Source organism: Oreochromis aureus, linkage group 18 (genome assembly GCF_013358895.1).
Source record: "Oreochromis aureus strain Israel breed Guangdong linkage group 18, ZZ_aureus, whole genome shotgun sequence".
Lineage (NCBI taxonomy): Eukaryota > Metazoa > Chordata > Actinopteri > Cichliformes > Cichlidae > Oreochromis > Oreochromis aureus.
The window spans coordinates 13,625,397-13,644,191 of NC_052959.1; the positions used below are offsets into that span (position 1 = coordinate 13,625,397).

The window sequence follows — 18,795 nt, forward strand, 5'->3', positions numbered from 1 at the left end:
AAAGTAAGAATTTGCTAATTACATTCCTACGAGTACCAACAGAAAGCTTACGTTTTTTCTATTAGTTATAACTGTATATACTTGTAAAACCACATCTTTTAAAAATGTATTTGTTTTATCTGTCAATTATAACTTGAGCCATTAATGCGAGCTTGCATGCTTTTATTTTAAAAATTAAACGCGCTGACGTATCAACGTCGCAGGACGGCAGCAGTGCACCAAACGTCACAGTTCCGGTTCCACCTCGCAGTACTTCAGCTACCGCGACGGCGGGAAGTTATTATCATCAATTTAATTACATTTCATCAAGGATTAAACGGGCGAATTTGTTAACGGTCGACAATTTACCACCTAATGTTGATGGATCTGTAGCCGGATATACGCAAAAATTAAAGAAAACATAGCGGTGGTGGATTCAGCTAACATGGCTACCGTCGGAAACCAGCTACCAACGCAGGCCGTTAGCAAGCCTACATCTGGAAAACATGGGAACGTACTGCCCCTGTGGGGCAACGAAAAGACTATGAACCTTAACCCAATGATTCTTACCAACGTGCTGTCCTCGCCGTATTTCAAAGTACAGCTTTATGAACTAAAGACCTACCATGAAGTTGTGGACGAAATCTATTTCAAGGTAAGAATAACAATAACATTTGTTGATGCTAACCCGCATGCTAGGTTAGGTAACCACGTCCAGTTTAGCTAGCGGGGTTGTAGCAGTCTACAACTGTCGTCAAGTAATAAGCGCTGCGGGGAGGGCAAGGTTTATATAATTCCCGATGCAGGCGAGGGACGCTGGTGTTTTCATGTTGTACAGCACAGTATGCGTATAACTTTGAATTACTGTTAGTTAAGGATATTAACATTCACATTATCATACCAATTAAAGTGACCTTAATTTCCTTCCGTCGTTAACGTTAGAACTACTTCACTTGAGTTTGACACCCGTTGATTGGGCATATGTTAAAGAAATATAAGGAAAGTTGAGCAGTCGGTAAATCTCTGTCGTTGTTTTGATAATGCCTTGAAGCGTAATGGAGTTGATTGGTATGTGTGTGTGTGTTTAAGCGGTTTGTGTTTGTCTGTGTTCCTGCAGGTGACTCACATTGAGCCCTGGGAAAAAGGAAGCAGAAAGACTGCAGGCCAGACTGGAATGTGCGGAGGGGTAAGTGAGAAGTACGTGCTTTTTGTACTCCCCACCTTTCCCTTTTTTTTTTTTTTTGTGCCAGGATGAAGGATGTTTCAGGGCAGCTTGATAAAATCACTTAACATGATTTGCAAACTGGTGAAATCAGTTGTGCACCATTAATTTACTATACTTCTGCTGTTGAGTTTAATAGTTTTGTGGCAATGCTGCAATTTAAAGTTTTCATTTAAACCTTTATTCTTTCGCTAGGTACGCGGAGTAGGCACGGGTGGGATTGTTTCTACTGCTTTCTGTCTTCTATACAAACTGTTTACTCTCAAGCTGACTCGCAAACAGCTCATGGGCCTGATTACACACACAGACTCTCCGTACATCAGAGCCCTTGGTTTCATGTATATAAGGTATGTGTTATAACTAAACTCTCTACAAGTTTTTTCTTGTTTCAGAGGACAGATGAGTATGACTGAGTATTGGGACCACATAAAAAATACAGCTCATTTTGAGATTAAAGTCAACATGTAGACATTACAGCTGTGGTTTCAAGCCAAACAACTGCCCCAGCTCCTTAAATTATAATTAGAATAACAATATTCCAATAATTTTTTGATACAACTTGTAATAACAAGAGTCCTAAAAATGAGAATACATTCTAAGAATTTGATGTTATGAAGTATTCTAAAGGTTTTCTTTTGCATTATTGTGATCTACAAGTATATAATATTCAAAAATTGTATTTTGCAGTGTGAATTTATTGATTTATTAGCGCTTGCTCAAATATAGACAATCCTTCTTGAATTTTTCTCAGTTAAGCTGGACATTATTCAGATATATTTCCATGTAGTCACAATTAATTTGTGAAAATTTAATGCTTTTAGCTGTAACAGTTTTTGAGATTTTCATGTTCACAAGTACACAAAACATGCTGGAAGTGGGTTTATAGACCATTAATAAAAAAAGATGTGCTTGCTTACACAAAAGTTTACTTTATATGCAAATCGGAGATGGTCGAGTGGAATGGCTGTGATGTTTTTAGATGGAGTGATGCAAATTTTTGTTTGTTTGTGTGTTTTGTTTTGTTTTAGACCATCATGAGCATTAGTAATTAAAATCTTAATTAAATTTTAAAATAAGTTAGTGAAGTAATATGCCTAGGGAATGTTTTGTTTAAATAATTACCTCAAATGTGTAAAGCATGTTGCTCCTGTAAAAGATTAGCTCAAAACAATAAACATCTGTGCTTGTGCTCCCTTTCCTGCCTCAGATACACTCAGCCCCCAACAGATTTGTTTGAATGGTATGACGGCTTCCTGGATGATGAGGAGGTATGTCACCTCGGGTAATAATTTCATGTTTCTTTCTCCTTCTCCTTGAAATGCACAGTCGAACATCACTCATAAAAAGCTGTACTCCCCCACCCACCCCCTTGTGATGCTCATAGCTGATTTTTCACCTTTGCCTTCATTTGGCTTAATTGTCCCCAGTTTTTGTCCTCTAAACCTGAGTAGCTAGGTTACTTTTGCTCACTGCTCTGCTGCTGATTTTTATCGGGGTAAGTACCACACGTGATGCCGAGTAAATCTTTTAGTCACTGTAATTTTAAGGCATGCCCTCTGTTTTCTGACAAGCTTTTGTAAGGACTTGTTGCACAAAACTACATTTGGGATAAATAGCAATTGGAACATTGGCACGAAATAAACAGTGTTATTTAATACATGTAAAATATTTGCTTACGTTAATTATTTTCATATTTAGGTGAAATCTAATTTTATCCCAGGCTGTGCAACCAGGCCTCCTCTGATGTTCTTTTGCATTATATTTGAATTGAATAATTCTGAAATCCTACCCAACTGGTTAATTCCCCTGTTTTTTTCTTTAGATGCCCATTGTGCAGCAGGTGAATTGGATATTGTATCTCAGCACTGTTGGTTTGCGTGAGTGCAAAGCGGCTGTTCTCTACCATATAAAATTGATAACTATTCAAATGGTGTGCACTTACCTACCTGCTCCAATCTGTGCTTACACTGTGGGCAATTTTTATTCTCTTTGAGCGTTCATTATGCTTTTGATTGAAGAAGGAAGCTAAAGCTTCTTTCTCTTTTTTCCCTTTAGCACAATGACAGTGTGCCTTAATGTTTCACTCTTTCTTTCCTTCATATTTGGCCTGAAGAGTTAAACATTACCACTTTTTTGAAGATGCTGTTTGAAACAAGGATATGAAGGATGGGCATTGCGCTGTATAAATGTAGTGACTTTTGCTGCATAATTAAAGCTCACTCTGTAAATACAGACACCAGGAAATAACAGACAGGTTAGGTGAGACCAGACTTTTAAGATATTCAGAGCTGTGTTTCCACTATTAATAAGTAAGGCCAGGCACATTTGATTGTTTTTTTTTTTTTTGATCTTTGATGAGAGATTAAGCTAGATGAACAGAGGTGAAGGTTCAGTGCTTGGTCATCACAAATTGCTTTTTGATGTGAGGCAAGATTGGAAAAAATATATATTTGTCAACATCCTAAACTTGTGTGCTAACTGAGTTTTTTTTTTTTTTTTTGCTTGCTTTTTTCCCCACCGTTTGGTTTTAGGAGCTTGATGTAAAAGCAGGAGGTGGTTGTGTGATGACCATTGGAGAGATGCTGCGCTCCTTCCTGACCAAACTGGAGTGGTTTTCCACACTCTTCCCCCGTATCCCAGTGCCTGTGCAAAAAGTTATTGACCAGCAAATAAAGGCAAGGCCGCGGAAGGTACCTCAGAAGGAGACGCAAGAGGACGAGGACGGATTTGCAGAGTCGGGAAGGCAAGGGGAACGCCGGCGCTCCAGGTAACAGCAGTGATTCAAACTGAGTGTTTCTGCTGAGCTGTAGACTTCTCGACAGGTTATAGCTTTCATGGAGCAATAAACAGGACAAATTTGAGTCCTGCAGTGCGTGAGCTGTTGACTTATTTTCATGTTAACTTATTTTTCTGGCCCTTAGGTTATTTTTTTGTAACTAAAGAAAAGGTCTATCTTATTATTTCTCTCTTTAATGCCAGTTATTAAGAAAAGTATTTTAACAGTATAAATTGTCAAAGTTAACTACATATAAAAATTGTAATGTTCACAAAACAGTTTTTGCTTTCCACAAGGACTTTGATCATGAAATGTTATATAAGCTGTAAATACACAAGACAAGTTTGTTAATTAAATGGCTAAAAGTAACAGAAAAACGCGCAAACCTCTGTTAAACAGGTAGAACAGTCTCTTACCTTTAACTTTTTATAGACAAGTCATGCATGTGCATAATCAACAATAAAGGGACATTATTAGGTCATGAAAAAACCAAGGGATAGGTATTAAAGATGTCCATGATATAATATTTGTAGTCTGAATGGACACATCAGATATCCTCATCATTCTGTCAAACTTTCTCATTTATGTGCACTGAATGAGAAATCATTAGAATTCTAATAATAATGTAAAGGCGGTGAGGAACAGTTGTTTTGTAACAGCTTCTCAAATTTAATACATCAGAATAAAAATAAATTGCGGATTTAGAAGAAAGAGGGATTATATAACTGAACTGCCACAGGACTGAAGGAGCTCCTTTGATATTTAGTGGAGCATTTAGATTTCATTAGTCTCTCCTTGTGTGTGTCTGACTTGCCAGAACAGTGTGTGTTGTGTGGGAGATGGAGATAAAGCTTAGACAGCATCCTCCACATCCATCCTTTGGTGACCTTAGTGTAGAAAATCCAAAGCAAATAGTAACATTTGAAGTTTTAAAAGAATCCATGTTGCAAAAACAAAAAATCAGATATCCACAATAAAGTTAGAATAGGTCATAGTGTTGAAATCTTAAGAATATGTATATGTGGAGGGTATTTTGCTGGGGTCCAAGCAAAATATGTCTACTGGGAAATTGGGTGGTCTCCTCTGTCACCCCATAATGATGCCACCATCTCAGATAACTTTGTTTACTCATAAACCACTACTGTCAGTGACATCAACCTTTGCTAATGCTGACATGCCCATGGAAACAGACACTGCACTATAAATAAGTGCAGTGTCTGCATATAAAACATCCTCATCTGTATATCTGTGCTGCAGTTTCGAATATCTGAACTCTGCCATGACTAAAAATACCACAGTCTTTTAAAAAAAAGTTGTGTGTCAGTTAAATGTTCAAACGTAGGAGTGTGGAATTGTGCTCGTGTGGTTTTGTTTTTGAAGTAAATTGTTCTGAGATGATTCTGTCGCTCTTTCCAGGACACCCAGGCGGACACCGAGCCCCCGTAGGTCGCCCAAACGGTCAAGGAGCAGGAGCCACCATCGCGAGAGAGAGCGCCACGGGCCCAGCTTTGATCGAGAGCTGGAGAGAGAGCGTGACCGGCAGAGGAAGGAGAGGGAAGGCAGGGACCGAGACAGGGAGAGGGGGGACCGAGGGGACAGGGAAAGGCGACGCTCCCGTAGCGCGGACAGAAACAGAGAGCGCAAGAGAAGTCACAGCGGTAGCCGGGACCGTAGGAGCGAGCGCAAGGAGAAGGAAAGGGACGGCGGAGATGACAGGAGCAGGAGGAAGGACAGGGATCACCATAAAGACAGAGGCACTGAGAGGGAGAGGTCCAGGGATAAGAAGAGCAGGGGAGAGACTGATGACCGCAGGCACAAGGACGATAGGGAAAGACACAGGGATGAGAGGAAGGCCAAAAGGTCCAGCCGGAGTCGAAGCAGAGAGAGGAGACACAAAAGTGGGGCAGAGGAGAAGAGCAGGAAAAGGGAGCGCAGCCACAGCAGGGAGAGGGACAGGGAGAGAGATGGAGAACAGCGCTCTCACAAACGTAGTCGCAGCAAAGAGAGGAGCCACCATCAGCGAGAGTCCAGCAATGACCATAGTAGACATAGAAGGAGTCCGAGCATCGAGTAAATGTCGCCTCGCAGCAATATTACTTGTGTTTTTCCTCCTCTTTTTCTATATTCGGCTGTCTGCTCTGTCACTTGTGCTAAAAAGAAGGAACAGTTGCACATCGGACATTTGGATTTGTTGTCTATGGCCGATGTAATGTTGCTTTATGTTTTTCCGCTATTTCACTCCCCATTAGACCATCGTTAGTCTTCACTTGAATTCTGGAAAGTGGAAAAAAAGGCAGTTTAATTTTCTATTTTCTGTTTTGTTTTGTTGTCCCAGAAAGATGGGGATTTGTACATAATTTCTAAGGCTGTCTACACGCTGCACACGGACAGAGTTGACTTGCTGCTGGGCCGGATGCCTTCAGCACCATACTATCGCCATGTAGATTACACTTGAATGGTTGAAGTTCAACACCTAATGTAAAGGCCGTGTGGCTCAGCTAAAGCAGAACAGTTCTGTCTGTGATCACGTGTAAACGTCCTGAGAGCGTTTTAATCCTCTCAAATGCGGTCCGCAAAGGGTAATTTTTACAAAACACACTTGAGCCCTGCTTGTGTTGTGTTTCGGTTATTGCTCTGTTGCATTTTGTTTTCTAATAAAACACTTTAAAGAAAAAAACAACGTGTCGTTTGTACAACTCACACACTTGCATACACACAAAGAAGCTGAAAGAAAATATTTTCATTATTTTATTAGAATGTAGTCTGAAAATTATTTGCATGTTAAATACACATTTATTAATGATGATAATTTACAAAATGATAATTAAAAACGCAGGAGGAACATGCAACTTCAACCAGCAGTAGACATAAACCCATCTTTATAAAGAGTTTTTAATAGAAGTATGAACTGGAGGACTGAGCCTTTTATTTTAAAGACAACTACTTCATTATCAGTGGTGAGGCTAATGCTGAATGCAGCTCATGGTACATGAGCAGAGAAACCCACATTAATTCCCACAATCTAATGTGCTTGTGTGTTAACAATTTGGCATCTAAGAGTTGACTGGATTTTAAAAAAGGGAGAGGTGTGGAGGCCTCAGAAGTGCCTTTTCTGTTTACTATGGAAGCCCGCTGTCTGTCTGCACACATATGGGCTCAGACTCTGGCCCACTAGCGTCTCCGTAAATGGCCAGCACAGAGATGCAGTAGGTGGCGTTTGGTCTCATATCAGTGAGCATGATGCTCTCCCCATACACCGTCAGCTGCTGGTGCTCGTGGGACCTGCTTTGCTTTATAACCAGCAGGCTGTAATAGGAAGCACCCTCCACCTTAGACCACGTGATGGAAATGACTGTTGATGTTGTGTGTGTGACATCCAACATGGGAGCTGAAATGCTTCCTGATAAAGGGGGGAAAAAAAAAGAGTTCTCAATAAAGTCCAGGAGGACCTGAAACTTCAGAGTGTGATGAAGCTGGTAGACGTGGAAGTTAATTCTTATAAAGCTCTAAAATCAAAACTAAATAGAATAAAATCCAACAAACTCACCATTCAGTGACATCTGTTCTTGGAGATCTCTTCTCCTGCGTGCGTGCGTCACCACTAAAGACAGAAGATCAGTTTAGATCTTAATTAGTTGTTTTTAAACGTGTCTTAATTGTCACCACAAGGCTACTGAACCGTACTTTTTGTGACATTTGTTGCTTCGCTTTCTCCAGCGGCGTTGCTGGCGGTGATCGCCAGATCACTGGAAGCGATGTTGGACAGAGAGCAGGACAGCTGTGCAGTGCTGCACAGCTGGACCTTTGGCGTTATGCTGTTGTCATACACCGTGTAGCTGACGGCAAACACTGAGGCGTTCCACGAAACTGTGGCGAAGGAGCTGTTTCCGGTGTACACTACACCTGATGGTGGACAAGGAGCTGAGAGAGAAAAATGGGATTTAAATAAGTTCATTAATTGTTTTATCTAAAAGAAAGAAAGAAAGAAAGAAATACATATACACAAACACATCAGACCATAAATGCAAAAGCCATCGCTGTGTGCTTTGGAGAGCAATGATGTCCGTATTTGACACCTGTCAGCATCCACTATAAAGTCAGCGTTGATCATTTAAATGAACTGTCCCTTTAAATAGCCCACAAAACTTCACTTCTGTGAAGCCTGAAATCCCACAGCAGATTAATAAAACCAAAATTTTATTAGCAGGCTACTTTTGCCATGTTTGTTACATTTAGTAGTGTTTAGAGAGGTTGACTTCTGTAAATGATTGTTCATTTAAAATAAAAAGTATTGTGATGGATCTCAGGGTCAGTCTAAAGCCACAGGCTTTCCTCCTCCCTGCCCGTACACCCACACAGTTCTCCATATCTGAGGATGTCCTGATTGAGGCATTTTTATCAGAATTTAAAAACTATACTCTTTCCAAAAAAGATAGAAAGCTTCCTGTCATTTATACTAATTGGACACTTTTTAAAGTACACCTTGCTAGTACTTGGTTGAACCCCTTGTTGTTGCCTTCAGAGCTGCCTTAATTCATGGCACAGATTCAACAAGGTGCTGGAAACATTCCTCAGAAATGTTTGTATCATAGTGACATGACAGCATCGCACAGTGGCTGCAGATTTATCAATGAACCCATCCATGATGACAATCTCTCATTCCACCACATCCCAGACCTGCTCTATTGGATTGACATCTGTTTACTGTGGAGGCCATTTGAGTACAGTGAACTCACTGTTGGTGGAAGCATGCACGAGAGGATGGGTACACTGTAAAGAAATGTCCCCTGCCTCTGTGAATCTCTGTGATGTCTTTCATTAGCTACAAGAACATCTCAGTGTAACTAGTTACACCAGATTTTGTGAGGACAGATGAAGCACCTGTGTAATTGCAGTTAACCTGAAGCCTAAACTAAAGAAATTGTGTCTGAACAACAGCTCAAATCTGAGGTGTAATCTACCTGTTGTTCCATAAACAGGCATGGATGTGTCGCTCATGCCTGCAGCGTTCCTACTCTTCATCGTGGCGCTGTAATTTGAACTGCAGGGGAGAGGAAACTCAAAGTATGTCACATTTGTCCAATAGGAAGAAAGCTCGAACAGGGCCTGGCTGTCTCCCAGCAGACTTCCTGTCAAAGTCAGCATGTACTCTGTGTCGCCACAGGTAATCTGTGTCCAGCTGAAACGCATCACCTGGATCTCCTCCTGCACTGGGAACAGCTGCACCTCAGCAATAGCAGGAGGACAGGGAACTAAGAGAGAAGGAGGAGGAGTCAGTAAGAGTAATGTGAAAAGTTACTCAGGGTTTGACGAGTATGAAGCTCCTCTTTTACCTGCTTCAATCTGCACGGGATCACTGAAGGAGCTGTTGCATGTCCCGTCTGAGGCCTGGACAGAGAAATTGTAAACAGTTCCACAGTCGAGGCGGTTGATAACACAGCTGGGGTTTGTGCTGTGACAGTAAAGCATGTCTCCATTTCCAGCCTGAGCACAGCCGTAGTAGTCTTTAGCTGGTCCACTGGGAGTCCATGTCAGCATCGCGGACTGATTGCTACACTGGTACGTAACTGAGAGTCCAGTTGGCTGGCAAGGACCTGGATAAAAGGAGCAATTAAGATGTCATAAGTCTTCGAGTGCTAATATTAGTTATATTTTTCAGTCATTTTTGGTACTAATATCATACAAGTCTGAAAACAAATACCTGTGTTCAGTGTTATATTCTGGCTGGCTTTGCTGGAGCAGTTCTCATGGCCAGCTGTCACAAACACGGTGTACTGCTCATCACAGTGGAGCTCTGATAAGCTGCAGTTTGTGGAGCTAGTGTTGCAGGTATGGGTGTGTCCATCTGCAGCCTCAGCGACAACGTGGTAGGTTTCAGCAACCGGAGACGGAGTCCAGGACACCACCGCCCTGTGATGCTCACAGGCAGCGTTCACCCTCACGTCTGTGGGTGGACAGGGCTCTGTGGAAAAAGACAATATAGATACACAAAGGCCAGGTGATGGGGTTTTAGTTATTTAGTTTTAGTAGCTTTTAATTATCTGTATCTGCTGTATTTAGGCCATGATTTTGGCTGTATTACTAAAACACTTTGGTGGGGTCTACTTCCGGTCTTTAAGCTAAGATAAGCTGCATATCTGTTAACTTAGAACTTCCAATCTTGATGCACTTGTTGACAGAAAACAAACATGAAGACGTACCCATGCTAACTCTGGAGGGAGGACTTCTCATACTGCTGCAGGCGTCCGATGAAGCAGCTACGATGATGGTGTAATGAAGGCCACACTGTGCTTCCTGGAGGGAGCAGCTGGTGCCGGTGTTATTGCAGGTCAACAACGTGTAATCACTGGCTTCTGCTGTAGCAGTGTACACAGTGTTTCTCTTGCTAGCCTCCATGAGATCCCACACAACAAGGATGGAGGAGTTGTGACACTGGGGGACAGCAGTGATAGCAGAGAGGGAGCAGGGGGCTGAGGACGAAGCAGATGTTAATAGGTTCATACTGCGTCATGAGTAATTAATTGAAATGACAAACACAGCTCTTACTGAAGTACCTGTTTCCAAACTGATGGGGGCACTGGGTTGACTCTCACACTCGCTGTTTTTGGCCAATACGCTGAAGTTGTAAAGCACACCACAAGCCAGGTCTTTCATCTCACACGTCGTGTTGGTGGAGGTGGTGCAGTTGGCTCTGTAGTCATTTCGACCTACAGCTACACCCGACACAGTGTAGCTGTCCGCCCCGGGAGCATCAAGCCACGATATCCAGGCAGAGTTGGTCACACAGTCGACGCTGCCATTGATCCCCTGGGGCTGACAGGGAGCTAAAACACATAAAGTTGATTTGGTGATTGGTTGGAAGGATCCATGCAAGCCAGAGTAGTTTGTCATGTGTTTTTTTTCTTTGAAGCTTGAATTTAAAATCCTTCTCCTCATATATAAGATCTTGATTAATTAGGCCCCATCTTATTTTAAACACTTTATAGTTCCATGCAGCACTTCGCTCTCAGACTGCAGGTTCTTAGAGTATTTAGAAGTAGAATGAGAGGCAGAGCCTTCAGCTTCTAGCTTGGATTTAGGAGACAGACACCCTGTCTGTTTAATATTAGGCTTAAAACTTTCCTTTCTGGTAAAGCATATAGTTAGGATTGGATCAGGTGGCCCTGAATCCTCCCTTAGTTATTAGACCTAAGCTGCTGTGGGTGTTTTTCCTTCCCACTATGGCCAAGTGCTTGCTCACAGGAGGGTTGATTGTTGGGATTTTCTCTGCATAATTGTACGGTTTTATCTTAGAATATAAAGTGCCTTGAGGTGACTATTGTCATTTGGTGCTTTAGAAATAAAACTGAATTGAATTGAAGTTGTCTAACCTGACTGGATGCTCTGGGTCTGACTGTGCACGCTGCGACAGTGTTCTCTGACAGAGGTCACCTGGACAGTGAAGGTTTTTCCACATGTTGCATTGCTGCTGAAACATACAGTGTTTGTGGTGTTGCATAACTCGCTTTCGCCATTCTCAGCAGCTAGCGAAACCAAGAAGTGGTCAGCATCTCCGATGGCGTCCCAAGAAACTGTCAGAGTGTTTGACGAACAGCTGACCTGGGCGCTCACGTTCTGAGGCGGGCAGGGGACTGAAAACATGACAACAGTTTGAATACACAGCTGAAAGCTTTAAATTGCAAACATTTGATCACCTGCACAAAATTCATATCTTAAAAGCGCTTTAGTCACTGGTGTTGTTTCTCTTACTTGAGTTGAATTTCAGAGGCCAGCTGGGGACGCTAGAGCAGCTGTCACCCATAGCTACAACTTGAACGGTGTAGAGGCTGCCACAGGTGAGGTTGTTGAGGTTACAGCTAAGGCCAGATGTCTGACAGCTGTCATTATTAACATGGGCACTGTGGGCCATGACTGAGTACTTTACAGCACCCTGACTGGCAGCCCAGGACACAACAGCAGTGTTGTTGGCACAATCCATCACCACTGAGACGTCAGTGGGAACACAAGGTACTGAAGATAAAGCAGACACAACAAAAAGGGTCAGTCACTCAGTGTGGAGAGCATCATAAGCAAAAACCTCAGCATACAGCAAAATGATTACTACTGCTACACAACACCTCAGCTATGCTGACTTTACATATTTAAAAGCACACATTGTAGAAATAATAAAGCTTGTATCCCTCCCCTCACACCATAACTAGACGTTATAACACTTTATCCTTGTTCAGGCTTCCTATTATTGGACAGCCTCCCAGCACTGACTAGATGCTTGGAGACCAGCAGAGAAAAATGGGAGTCTAGTTCACTTCCTGTTGTAATAGTCGGAAAGGTTTGTTTGTCCAGTGACCACAAAAACATGTCGCTTTCCTCACCTTTAAATTCTAACAGAAAAGAAAATATTTTAAATAAAATGAAAACAATTAAAAAATGAAATTTAAATAATAGCAATGAAAACCTGTGTTTCCTGCTCTAGTAGCCATGTAATCCTCACCTGATTGCAGACTTGTGGCTGGACCGGAGGTGACGTTACACTGCTGGTTGGAAGCTGTGACTGACACAGAGAAGTTGTGTCCACACATCAGGCCAGGGAAGCTGCACTGATTAGTGTCTGACATGCACATTTCTGACACGCCGGTGTCAGTTTGCATGGTGGCCATGTAGACATCTGACCCATTACTAGGTTGCCAGGTTACCACAGCAATACTAGTAAGACAGTCCTGGCTGGCAGAGACTCCCATGGGTTTGCATGGCCCTGGAATAAAGACATATAAACTCAGATTAGATCTAACTTTGCCATTATGTGTGGTTGGTCAAAACTGTGTATCTGAACAGTACGCACAGGTCTGCACAGAGACTGAAGTGCTCGAGTTTCCAGGACAGTGACAACTGTGAGGTGTGATTTTGATGCTGTAGTTTTGTCCGCAGGTAAATCCAGTGAAGCTGGCTGTGGTCATGTTAGTGTTGAGACTGACTGACTTGTTTCCCGCCTCAGCGGAAACCATGTACATCTTTGCCCCATTGCTGGCATCCCAGCTCAGAGACACCACTTTCATATCACAGTTCACAGTGGCAGACAAATTCTGGGGAGCACAGGGGTCTGGAAAGAAACAATGATCTGATAATGTCTCTTTTACTCGTGCAAATTTCTAAGAAAAACTGTAAAAACTGCTGAACAGTTACAGACATGAGATGATGTATTCTGACTTCTTTTCACTTTGTTTTCATTCCTCAGTATCGTACCCATGTGGATGATTGAGCTGTTGCTCGGCAGACTGGTGCAGTTGTTGCTCTTTGCTCTCACTACAACACTGTACTCCTCCCCACAGTGCAGGTCGCTCCAGGTGCAGGAGGTGGTATTGCTTACGCAGCGGTGAGTGTGGCCGTCAAGGCCAGTGGCTACAGCAATGTATGATTCAGCTCCATCAGTTGGCTGCCAGCTGACGGAGCCTACGTCAAACCCACACTCTGCGTCGGTCACTAAACCCCTCGGTATACATGGAGCTGCGGCCCCAAATGAAACAAAAAATATTTAAAACATAAACGTTAAAATAGAGTTAAAAATATTTTGCATATGATGTAGAAAAATTCCCACCAGTTTTGAAGAAGGTGGGACTGCTGGGGACGCCATTACACGCGCTGCCCTGTCCTCGAACAGTGACATTAAAGTGCTGTCCACAAGGCAAAGAGGCTCTCAGCAGCGTTTGGGTCGTGTTGTGAGTCTTCACTAATCCGTCGCTGCTGCTCACTGTAACTAAGAAACTCTCAGCACCACTCGCCTCTTGCCAGGAGATCTTCACCTCATTGGACTCACAGAGCACCTCAGCAGAAATATTCATAGGTGGACACGGCTCTGAAAAAAGAGAGAAAACAGTTCAGATCTTTATCTTTTACAGTGCTATCATAGTTGATAAAAACTACACTAGATTTAGTTAACTAAAACAAAATAAAAGTTAGAGTTTAGACAAAAAACATTAAAAATATAGAGGCAATGTTCTTAGTTTTAGGCTTTGTTAATTTAGTAAAAGCTGTTATGGCAGCTTGCCCAAGGAGGCTTTGATGGACGTGTTTACAGGCACTTTGGTTGACTCACAAGACTGTGAGTCAAAACTGTGAGTCAACTGCCTTTAAAACATTCTGTGTTTTTACTGTAATACATGTGCCAAATTTTTTAAATCTTGCCTCCCACATATGTCCTCCATCTAAATGTTTAAAAAGATCAACACAGATATAAATACTCAAACAAGCAAACCCACTCTGGAAAATAACTGAAACTCATTTGAAGGTTAAAATGAAATAAAAATAAAAACTAATTAGACAAAAAACTAATGAAAAAATAACAACTCTGCCAGTAAACTTCTCAGATTAAACTATAAATATTTCTCACTTTACACTTCAGTGTCTGATTTAAAGCGACTGCGTACCCCTGCATTCTGTTTTTACACGTAAGCCTCCTTTGGAAAGAGGGTTGTACAACATAAAAATACAGTTTTTATTCCCAAACTTATTTTAACGTTATTAGAATAATAAATATCTTTAACACTAAAAAGAACTTTAAGTATCAAAATCGAACCTTTAGAGTCATATTACATAAAAATGTTCTATGAGTGTTTCACTGCTGTTGATGCCTTAAGATTTACATGTTTGGAGGAAATGCTATTTCTTCTTTCCTACTTTATATATTGCTAGATTATTTAGTCTGCTATGCATGCTGTTTTATAAGATCATTACTTGTTTTATATTTAAAATATATATTCAAATGTAAAATAAAATATATAATATATTTACATTTTTAATAGGAACAGTTTCAGTGAGTTAAAATCTCCACTGTTGTGTAGCTGAAACAAGGGATTTTCTGTACTTCACAGTTTGGTCTCAGTAGTACCTGTGTGGATGAACACGGGGCTGCTGGGTTGGCTACAGCAGCCTCTGTTGTGGGCTGTAACAGTAAAGTTATACATCTCTCCACAGTCCAGACCAGAGAACTGACAGGTGGAGGTCACTGAGTCACATGTTTTCTCTTCCCCTCCTGACGCCTTGATGGCGCTCGCTGTGTAAAGTTCAACATTAGACCTCTCTTCCCAGGATAGGACAGCAGTACGGGAGCTGCAATGCAGGTTGGCAGCTACTCCCTGAGGAGGGCAAGGACCTGAGGAAGATGTTTATGTTTGTTTTATTGTGAGCAAATGAAACCAGCAGCAGCCATGCATGCACGTTACCTGTAAAAGCTCACTCACGTGTGGTAAAGTTAGACAGTGTCTGTGTGCTGAGGCTGCACTGGTCGTTGCTGGCATTGATGCTGAGACTGTAGGTTTCCCCACAGCTTAAACTTGTCATGTTACAGCTTTCCTGCTGAGTCGTGCACAGAGTTTGAAGACTTCCACCGACGACAGCCATCAGAGAAATGTTAGTTGTGCCATAAGTGCCGTTCCAGGACACCAGGACAGCATTGTCAGAGGTGCAGTTGACTTCCACTGTCATGTCTCTGGGCAGGCATGGGGCTGAGGAAACGCAGTTAGAAAATATAAATAAATCAAGGCTCCCAAATGGAAAAAAACATCAGATATATATGCTGAGTGTTTCTTTACCTGATGTAAGAGAGACCACTGAGCTGTCAGAGCTGTTGTACTGCTGTCCTAGCGCCTTGACCCAGACACTGTACACTGTACCACACATCAGCCCTGAGACCACGCAGGAGGTATTTGTGCTCATACAGGAGGTGTAGTGGCCATTTTGGTTGTCCAAGTAGGCAACATAACCCAAAGCAAGGTCACTTTGCTCCCAGGACACAGTTGAAGTAAGCTGTCTGCATGACATGCTGGCTTGAACATTAGTAGGTGGACACGGCTCTGAATGAAGAGAAAACAGTCACATTTAAACGCTCACTCTGGAAACACAGAGACGAACCTGTGCATCACTTCTGATGGGTTGACAAACCTGTCACGAGGCGGTAGGGTGCAGAGCTCACAGTGTTGTTGCAAGCCAGGCTTTGTGTCATCACAGTGATGCTGTAGATGCGGCTGCACTGCAGAGCAGTCAGGGAGCAGTGTGTGTTGGTGGTGTTACAGGTAACTGTCAAGTTACGGCCACTCACAGCCTGAACAGAGTACGACGCAGCACCTCTTGCTGTGTTCCACATCACCGGGCAGCACTCAAGTTGTAGTGGATGGACACATTTGTAGGAACGCAGGGCTCTGGAGGAGAACAAGTTAAAAGGTCTGAACTGTGATATAAATGAGACAGACGGTTTGGCTGAAACGAGCACCTGTGGTGAGGTATCCTGTCATCTGAGAACTGCTGTTACAAGTCTCTCCAACAGCCTTCACAGTGACGCTGTATTCCTCTCCGCACTGCAGAGGCCTCGGTTGACAGCTGGTTTGGTTGGTGGTGCAGCTGGCGGTGTGTCCTGAAGAAGCTGTGAGCACAGTAATGTAGAGCACAGCTCCATCGCTGGGCTGCCACGATATGTTGGCAGAGCTGCCCCCACAGTCGTAAATCACTTCAATATTACTTGGCTCACAAGGTCCTGTGGGATCAAGAATAATATCAAGTATGGTAACAACAACAAGGACACAAAACCTTGGTTACTAAAGAACAAGTGATGAATGAGTCATGAATGAGTCATGAATGAGCTGGTAGTTAATGAGATTTTCATCAGCAGTTTTTAATAGCTTCCCTAATAATTTATCCAAGATAATTATTCACTAAAGACCTAAAGAATCTATCTGTTTATATAGTTATTATTGATTGTTCTGTCTTCCTCCCCACACCCCCAAAGTCGTGGCAGATGGCCGCCCCCTCGATGAGCCTGGTTCTGCCGGAGGTTTCTTCCTACTAAAAGGGAGTTTTTCCTTCCCACTGTCACTAAAGTGCTAACTTATAGGGTCTTATTTGCTTGTTGTTATTTGCTCTGTATTATTGTGGGGTCTTTACATCACAGTATAAAACATGTACCTTAAGGCTGCTGTTGTGATTTGAGGCTATATTAATAATATTGAAATTAAAATAATCCATAGGTAATGAGGAACTTCAATATTAAGAGTCCACTCAGTAAGATGCTTCACTACTTGTGGCAACACAGAAAGCGTAGCTAATATTGAATTGATCAGTAATGAGTAGTTTGATGCCACGCTGTGTGGGGTTTTCATTACCTGATGTAAGAGGGACCACTATGCTGTCAGAGCTGTTGTACTGATGTCCCAGGGCTTTGACCCAGACGCTGTACACTGTGCCACACATCAGCCCTGAGACGACACAACTTGTATCCGTGTCTGTACCAACACAGAAAGTGTCGTGTCCACGCTGGCTGTCGAAGTAGGCAACATAACCTGCAGCGAGGTCACTCTGCTGCCAGGACACAGTCGCAGTGGGTTGCCCACAAGACACATTGGCTTGAATGTTTGTGGGTGGGCAGGGTTCTGAATTAAGGGAAAACAAACACATTTAGTTATGAAAATGCACACATGTACATACGTGTACACATGTTCCTTCCTGATTTGACTACTAACCTGTCATGAGGAGGGAGGCGTCAGAGATCTGACTATCACAGGCCTGGTTTTTAGCCGTCACAGTGATGCTGTAGGTCTGACTGCATTGTAAACCAGTCAGAACACAGTCAGTGTTTATGGTGTTACAGGTTAAACTGAGGCCCTGCTTTGTCACAGCTCGGACGGAGTATGAGCTGGCACCGCTCCCTGCACTCCACTGCACCTGGGCAGTACTCACGTTATAGTGAAAGCTGACATTCATAGGAACACAGGGCTCTGGAGGGAGGAAACATTATAAAAGTTAGAATTTTTAAAAGTAAAACGACTCCCTCGGTGTTAAAAGCTACTGTACACTCGCCTGTTGTGATGGTGGTGGGGACACTGGCAGGACCAGGACATCCGGGGTCCACTGCTTCCACAACAACAGAGTATTCCTGTCCACAAACCAGGCTGTTAAGATGACAGGATGTGCCCAAGTCACTGCAGTTGGAACTGTGTCCGTTAGCAGACGTGGCCTGGACCATGTATCCTGTGTTTGCTGCAGTATTACTCCAGGTGACCTGAGCTTTATAGGTAGTACAATTTAGCTCAGCTGACACATTGGCAGGAGGGCATGGGCCTAGAAATAGAGAGAAGCACAACTTGGAAGCAGATATAGAAAATGAGGAAATGAATGGTAAAATTAAAGTGATAGTTTGAGATTCTGGAAAATAGTTCTCATCTTTAAACCACAGGTTTATATGCTATTTAATCCATATACAATCTGCAGGGCTATAATGTAACATCATGGGTTTATAGACTGTCTCTTGCAGTAACACCTGCACTATGTGCCAGTCTATGATGTTAGTAACAAGCTAAATGGATGTGCTGTTAGCATTTAGCTTCAAATTAATCAAATAAACATGAATATCTTCTTATTGTGGTGTCATTAAGAAAAGACCAAGTATATTTCCCTAAATGTAACTGATTTTTGAAAGATGCACATAGCGCATGTACCTGTGAGCTTCTCTATAGGAGTGCTCCACTCGCTCATACAAACATTTGTGTGTCCCATCACTGTGAAAGTGTAGAGTTGACCACAGCTCAAGTCCAGGAAGGAACAGCTGCTCTGGGTGGAGTCACAGGTGGAGTTCACACCTGAGGCAGATGTAGCCTTAACAGTGTAATTCTGTTTTGTGTCACCTTGGTTCCACTTTACTGTAATGACGCTGGAGCTGCAGTTTTGGTCAACAGTCGTGTTCTCAGGTTTACATGGAGCTAAAAGTGGTTGGGGGGGGGAAGCAGGTTTATTCACCATATAACAAATGATGTTTTGGTAAATGCCTTGGATTTAA

The 18,795-nt window shown here is 42.5% G+C and overlaps 2 protein-coding genes across 2 annotated transcripts; one reads left to right on the forward strand and one right to left on the reverse strand.

The window, feature by feature from the left end:
- The first annotated feature begins 214 nt into the window (after positions 1 to 214).
- On the forward strand, positions 215 to 6,654 carry prpf38b (pre-mRNA processing factor 38B). Its single transcript, XM_031737866.2, has 6 exons — positions 215 to 634; positions 1,097 to 1,165; positions 1,397 to 1,548; positions 2,409 to 2,469; positions 3,733 to 3,968; positions 5,394 to 6,654. Exons 1-6 carry the CDS (start codon positions 425 to 427, stop codon positions 6,049 to 6,051), a joined length of 1,386 nt encoding a protein of 461 aa, XP_031593726.1. The 5' UTR covers positions 215 to 424; the 3' UTR covers positions 6,052 to 6,654.
- Positions 6,655 to 6,719: 65 nt separating this feature from the next.
- LOC120434220 (fibronectin-like) lies at positions 6,720 to 17,244 on the reverse strand. Its single transcript, XM_039601878.1, has 20 exons — positions 17,126 to 17,244; positions 16,240 to 16,500; positions 15,912 to 16,168; positions 15,563 to 15,823; positions 15,212 to 15,475; positions 14,860 to 15,123; positions 13,570 to 13,827; positions 13,218 to 13,478; positions 12,817 to 13,074; positions 12,469 to 12,729; positions 11,727 to 11,987; positions 11,348 to 11,608; positions 10,532 to 10,801; positions 10,178 to 10,447; positions 9,679 to 9,939; positions 9,311 to 9,571; positions 8,939 to 9,229; positions 7,662 to 7,898; positions 7,525 to 7,578; positions 6,720 to 7,377 (listed from the first exon to the last, which is right to left on the reverse strand). The coding sequence occupies exons 3-20, from the start codon at positions 16,111 to 16,113 to the stop codon at positions 7,097 to 7,099; spliced, it is 4,476 nt and encodes a 1,491-aa protein (XP_039457812.1). The 5' UTR covers positions 16,114 to 16,168; positions 16,240 to 16,500; positions 17,126 to 17,244; the 3' UTR covers positions 6,720 to 7,096.
- Between the last annotated feature and the right edge of the window lie 1,551 nt (positions 17,245 to 18,795).

Coding starts and splice junctions, on each gene's coding strand:
- LOC120434220 (XM_039601878.1), bottom strand. CDS start 16,113: ATGTGGAACACAGCAAGAGGTGCTGCGTCGTACTCTGTTCAGGCTGTG. Junction 15,476..15,562: donor AGTGGTCTCTCTTACATCAG/GTAAAGAAACAC, acceptor GCGTTTCCTCAG/CCCCATGCCTGCCCAGAGAC. Junction 10,802..11,347: donor GACCCAGAGCATCCAGTCAG/GTTAGACAACTT, acceptor TATGTGTTTTAG/CTCCCTGTCAGCCCCAGGGG.
- prpf38b (XM_031737866.2), top strand. CDS start 425: ATGGCTACCGTCGGAAACCAGCTACCAACGCAGGCCGTTAGCAAGCCT. Junction 1,549..2,408: donor CTTGGTTTCATGTATATAAG/GTATGTGTTATA, acceptor TTCCTGCCTCAG/ATACACTCAGCCCCCAACAG. Junction 2,470..3,732: donor GCTTCCTGGATGATGAGGAG/GTATGTCACCTC, acceptor GTTTGGTTTTAG/GAGCTTGATGTAAAAGCAGG.